Source organism: Charadrius vociferus, unplaced genomic scaffold (assembly GCF_000708025.1).
Source record: "Charadrius vociferus isolate BGI_N301 unplaced genomic scaffold, ASM70802v2 scaffold478, whole genome shotgun sequence".
Taxonomy (NCBI): Eukaryota; Metazoa; Chordata; class Aves; order Charadriiformes; family Charadriidae; genus Charadrius; species Charadrius vociferus.
This window is the reverse complement of record NW_009650063.1, coordinates 684,474-691,111: the sequence shown is the minus strand read 5'-3', so window position 1 is coordinate 691,111 and position 6,638 is coordinate 684,474. Positions and strand designations below refer to the sequence as shown.

Here is a 6,638-nt window from a genome sequence, read left to right as displayed (position 1 = left end):
AGGAAGGTACTACACGAGTATTTATTTTTTAAGTCCTACAGAGAGGAGTCTGTTCTGGAGGTAAACACAAAGCAGGAGGTACAACATGATCAACTGACAGTAGGGGAAGGAATTAGGTAAATCAGCCATACCTGATTTGTCATTCTCAACTGAGAGAGGTTTAATTCCCTTCTCAGCCTGGAAAAATTCCCCAAGAAGAGACAGCCAATGACAAACCCAGAATGGCATTTGTTTCCGTAGTATTTAAATCTTATTTCCTTAAAAGCTGTGCACACAGAGGAATGCAATTCTCTTGCTAATCTGACCCATCTTCTTTTCTATAGCATGAACTGTCCTTTGCCAAACTCCGACTAAAATATACAAATCCCAAAATCCTACAGCCTCCAGAGTCAATTCCATGGGTACAGAACAGGCTGCGACACACATGATGCTGTATCATTGATTCCATGCATGGCTTTGTTTATGGTCAGGATTTACAGTAAAAATAGAAATATTTCTGGTTTAATGATTCATTGTTGGAATGAATGTTTACACATTTTTAAACAGAAATGCTCAGAAGTGCAATTAACTTGTTGAGCACAATAAAGACAACCCAGAATGATGCCCAATCAGAGGGCAGAAGTGGGGAATCAGAGTTTAATAAACCTCAAGGCAGGCCACTTAGCCTGGTATCCTCCTTCTGGTAGAGCCAGGGTTTTGTTTTAGAAAAAAAAAATCCACTTCAAAACACTTTATTTGTGAGACAAGCCTTGGTCAATATAGAATACACTAACTAAGGACAAAATCTCCTACCGACTCTTGCATGCAAACAGTTTATGCCAGAAGCACAAGGCAAAATCCGCTGTAACAACATGATCAGAGGGCTGGAAACATTAAACAACCCAAAATGCCTTGCAAACTGCCTTTATGAGTTGGTGGACTGAACTTGGAAGAACGAAGCCCTTAGCACAGTGGCAGTGTTTTCACACTGCAAAGGAGGCGAGTACATTCCTGAAATGTACCGAAGAAGAATACGTGAACAAAAACTACAGATGACATTATACTTAAGAGTAATATGCTCAAATCTGAAATACTGTGCAGAGAAATTACTTCAGGATTGGGCAGAAATGCCCAGCAAAGAATGGCAGAGATGGACTGTCAGCAGGAGAGACCTGACACCAAAGTAGATATACTCAAGGAGAAGAATCCGTAGGGACCTGAATGTAGGATTCAAATTACAAAGACAACAGTAAAAACTAGTCTCTTCCTCCTCTTCAGCTGTGACCCCATTATGCAAGAACAAGGACCTACTCAAATTCACAGGGCAGCTAACCAGGGAATGGATAAAGCAATATTTATTTACCCAGCCACAGCATGCGAGAGTCACTGATGCAGGAAGTTCCTGAGAAACAAAATGCGTAGCTGTAATTTAAAGGGCTCTTGATAATTTTATCATCACAAGCATTTCTAGCTTTGCAAGCTGAAATAAAAAGTAGTAATCTTAATTGCCATTCTTCAGCTTTAAAAATGGACACGTGAGTACCGCAACTACTGCTACAGGGAGGATACCAGACTAATTGGGTTAGTGTCTTAACCAGAGTGGCAGCACCTATGTTTCTGCAGCTGACTTTGTGCATTTCCACCCATTTTGATCACGAAGCAGCCTCTGGAGCCAAAACTGTTTCACGCTTTTCAGTGTGCCGAATTACTTTCTTGCACACTGCAGAACACATGCAATATTTCCAGGGTTTATTACTGTTCAAAGTCTCAAATACACTCCTTGGTTTTATAGAGCCAATTTAAAAAAAAACCCCAACAAATCAGGCACTGACATTTTGGAGCCCATGCTTGTGCTCTCAAAGTGCCTAGAGCTCTCAGTAAGAGCTGAGGGCAGGGAATATTAGGTTTGGATCTGTCAGGGGAAAAGTTACCCCGTTTTCTCCCAGGTTGAAAAGTATCAGAGAAGTCACACAAGTCTGAAACAGGAGATCATTGCATCAAGCCACAGTCTAACACAGAATATAGCCTTCCACCTCAGGAGAGCATTTTGTTAACATCCCTCTGACACTACTTGGTGAGCAATCTGTTCCCAGCTTAAAAAAAACCCACCAACCTAGTGGAGCCTCCAGAAACGATCATTCCAACAACAAAGAGTTGGAAAATGCTTTCAGAGGAGCCACAAATCCACCAGGCCAAAGCAGGGCGCCTCAGATCTGGCAGGGAAGGCCGGAGAAACAGGTTCCTTATTTAGCCATTTCAGCCCTGGTATCGTGTTAGAGTTGATTTGCTCTTCCAGCCAGGGGCGCATCCGCATCCTTTCGACAGGCATTGTCACCCACCCGGGACGGAGCTGCAGGGAACAAGGGACAAGGTTACCTGTTTTCCAGACAGAATTCCCAGGCAGCTCCCCCATCTCTGCACAGTACAGACTTTGTAGGCAGCTTTGCAGGCATCAAGCAATTATAAGAGTGACTTTGGATCTCTGCGGGAGCCTCCCCTAAGAGCAACTGACACGACAAAGCCTTCTCTATGACAGAAAACACTCTTCTGATACACCTGGACTAGGAAAACCTTCACCTGAAGAAGACACATCATATTGGCAAAAGCTTGTCTGCTAATACAGGTGGGATAACAGAGGCCACAAAGAAAAACAATTATGCTCCTGAAGAGACCTCTTTTTGGCCCACAGATCTGCATTTGCACAAGACCTTTTTTTGCCGATAAAAAAAGATGTAACTAAAACAATTCACGTGCAGGAGGCATCACTGTACTAGCTAAAACGAGGCACCTGCTAATGAGAGTGCTTTCAAACAGCTGTGTCTATCCTATAAACTTGACTAAAATTATGAAAAATACATTTTACATCACAGCAATTTCGCAGACCACTTTGGCTCTGGCTGAGTAGTTTAACCTCCTCCCTCCAGCTTTCTCTGATCAACCTGGTCACTGATTTTTTAGCTGTTATTTTATGTTTCGGTACTGCTTAGCTAGGAATTAAGTGCTGTACAGCCCACTCAGCTGCACCATGCCACACTGTATTACTCAGTTTAGACTCAAACTGACTTTTTTTTTTTCCTGTCTCTCTATCTCTCTCTCACACACACACACACGTGTGACCCTGATGCCACTTCCCTGTTAAGAGCTGTAAATTATTGACATAAGAGTCCAAAGTCTTGAACTCAAGGCAGAAAATTTTAAAAACATTAACCTATCTCAGGCACCACTCTGAAAGCACCAACTGGCACTAGATGCAGATTAAAGCACCACATTAAACTCCTGTTAAGCAGCCTGCAACCCATCATTTCTCTGTTCAAGTACTTGCATTTAGGCTTCTTCTTCTTCTCCTCTCCCCCTCTGCACCAGGCTCAGCTCCTTCCTCTCTCCTTTGTTCTTCACATCTGTGTTCTCTGCATCATTCTTAACTTCTCTGCTCCGCTATTCTTGTCACCTTTGATCTGAAAAAAAAAAAAAAGAGAAAGAAAAATGAGTAGCCCACGTATTTGAAAGCACGCAGCAATGACACAAATGTAAATGGGTTTGTTCTTGCTTCCTATGGGAGTACAGGCATCAGACAGACTAACAATTAGGCAGTACCAGGCCCACACCCAGCACAAGAGGAAGAAAAACGTTCAAAGTTTCCTCTCATTGCTCTGAGGACATGTATTTCCTGAAACTAATAAGGAATTAAAACCTGAGTGCAACAATAAGGCTCTTTGATGTGTTCAGAGAATTTACCAGCAGCCCTGCTCACACTAATCTCTAGGCAAACATTTTATTTACTACTGTGTGGAGCTGGTGACTCGCGCTTCAGCCGCAGCCTTTTCAGTGACTATGAATTTCTAAAATAGCTCAGAAAATGGTTGCAACTGCTCAGCTCCCTTTCAGGTTCACGTCAGACACGAAAAAACCAGCCAACCCCAGAACCCAACAGTGGCTGTGCCCTTCTGTAAACTCCCTCTCTGTGCAAGAGGGAAGCTGTTTTCTGGGCCAGGGCAATGCTGGTGCAGTATTTTTGGCCCCCAGCATGGTGGCGAGCTGCTGGCCACACCACTGCAGCCTCCTCCGCTTGGCACCAACAATTCCCATCCAGGTAGCAGAGTGTGTACAGGAGATCTGTACCATCTTCCCCTACTACACATTGGGTCAAAGATGAAAAATGCAAATGGCAATGTACTAAAAACGCGAGCAAATTTTGATTCATCTGTCAAGGAAGAAACAAGTAGATGCCATGATCGTCTTAGATGCATTTCTTTGTAAGGTATCTTTAAGTATGCATGCACTTTGAGACAATTCCTGGAAACACTGTGCATCATCTTCAGCGTTCAATATATGAGTGCTCCCATTTAGCAGTGGGACTTGTCTTATCTTCTGGGTAATGAGCCCATAAGACAAATCTCAAGCCCATCTGAATGAACAAATTAGACAGAAGGCAGAAAAGTAATCTTGAAGGCAGCAGCAATGAATCCCACTTGGGACAGGAAACGCAGGAGAAACAGAAGCTGCCTTTGTGCAAAAGTAATGCATTTCAGGAGATGTGAAAGCTGCCAACATCACTACTATAAGGAAGCTGGTCTTGCCCAAAACAGCACTGTCGAGCCAGTCGTCTCTTCCCTCCCACATCCCTGGGGGCTTCCCCGGCTGCTCGCCCGCAGATGCTGCGGTGCTCATCTCCTTTTCGGCACCCTGGAACTCCTCTGGGATTAGCACCCGCAGCTGTCAGCACACACCTTCACATCCATCACCCACACCAAGACCAATTAATCCCGAGGTAATCAGAAAAGAGGTTTGGCTTGTGAGAAGGGAGGAGTGGCTCCCAAGATCTGTTTATCTGAAAGTAAAACCAAACCCAGCTAAAAATAACCTGCAATGATGTTCAGCTGGAGGGACGGTGGGCATCTTTTAGGGGAACGTCTTTCACAAGGGGGGGCAAGCACAGCATGCTTCTGCTCATCAAAAAACATCCCATGCTCCTCTAAGAGCACGTGCTGCAGAAAATAAAGCCTGACGTCTTCACGAGACACCCCCATACCTGTCTGCCTCAGGACAGCACTGAGCACAACGGTGCTAAAATGTAGCGGGTTTTTTGGCAGCTGCACCTCAACAACATCCTTGTGATAAAAATACCAAGTCAACTCTACTGAGCAATTGCCTGTGGGAAAATAAAGGTGCCGCATCTCCCCTCTTGAGCTGTCAAACACATGATTTATTCGTACAGAAAGAAACATCAACTTCTGCAGCCTCTGTCTGTCTCTAAGCAGGGTTGTGAAGTGAACTTGTGAGTCTTTTTTTGATGGCTCCAGGTGGCAGAACCTGAAGTCCACCCATCAGGGAGTAGTGGGACAATCACCTTCTGCCATTAAGAGTCATTCAGGTTTGCAAAGACCTTTGAAATTCTCCAAAACATAAGCAGCAAAGGCATGTAAAGTTTCAGAGGCCATCATCTAACATCAAGCCAGCTTCAGCCTCCATCAGAATACATTAATTATAAAGCAAAGCTGCAAAGCCAGAAACTAAGGTGAGCCATACAAAACAGCAGGCATGCCAGGTTCCTTCACTCCAGCCTCTCTCCAGTGTACCCAGTGGAAAGGAAAAAGCAGAAACAGTGGATCCTTGTACGGAGAATAAAACATCAATATTTATAATCTGAACCAGACTGGGAGCACCTATGCACCGATCTCCCATTCCTGGTAAGCGTTACCATTGCACTTCCCCTGCACATTTACATGTAAAAGCAGGTATGTGCAGGTGTCTCGGCACAAGTGGACTCCTACCAGTATTTTCGAGTAGTTTAACCTCCTCCCTCCAGCTTCCTCTGATCAACCCGGTCACTGATTTTTTTAGCTGTTATTTTACATTTCGGTACTGCTTAGCTAGGAAGTAAGTGCTGTACAGCCCCCTCAGCTGCACCACGCCACACTGTATTATAGTGTGAGCTTGTGAGCTCCTGAGCCATGGGCACCTATTCGCTGCCCTGCGCAAACCTCCCCAGAAGCCCGGTTACCTTCTCAGCCTGAACCTTCACACTCGGGTTAAATGGGAGAAAAATGGCTTAATGCCTGCCTTGGGTCACTTGGCACCATCCTCCTCTGCCTCGGAGAGACCTTGGCTGGAGATGGCCAGGCTGCAGGGGAGAGGAGCAGAGCTGGCTGGGGCTGCAGGGGGAAGGAGCAGCTCCAGCTCACCAGCGGCGAAGGACCACCTCTCACTCCATCACCCCCACCCTTCGGTCCCATCCCAATTTTGTCAGACGCTAACGTTACTCTTTGCATAGGCAGCTTTGTGCACAAGACCAGGGAACTCAGCAGGCTTACAAGCAACACTTCTTTCCGTAAGACTTTTTTTGTCTATTTGAACCCGAATTGTGGCATTTAACCTGCTCAAAGATGTGTGGGACAGCAAAACCGAGAGGTGAAGGCCCTCCAGCATGGGAGTGGGAACGAGCAGCTGGGAATGACAGGAAGGAACCCCTTAATCCAGAACCGCTAATGAAGCCCCACTGCTTTTAAACCACAGCTTCAAACTTGGACTCTACTGAACCCCAGCATCTCTTTGGGGAGAGCACGGGAAAATGCTAAACACTCCCAGAGACCCATGCTGGAGTCAAACTTTCTGGCATTACACAGAAAATAATTGTTTGTTTTTTCTTCTGGTTTAGCACT

The 6,638-nt window shown here is 45.1% G+C and overlaps 1 protein-coding gene across 1 annotated transcript in view; it reads right to left on the bottom strand.

The window, feature by feature from the left end:
• Nucleotides 1-2,308, bottom strand: part of IRF2 (interferon regulatory factor 2) — a 24,627-nt gene extending 22,319 nt beyond the window's left edge. The window contains exon 1 of the mRNA XM_009891779.1: nt 2,216-2,308. Coding sequence (XP_009890081.1) covers nt 2,216-2,308 — 93 coding nt within the window. The remainder of the gene's footprint in view (nt 1-2,215) is intronic.
• Between the last annotated feature and the right edge of the window lie 4,330 nt (nt 2,309-6,638).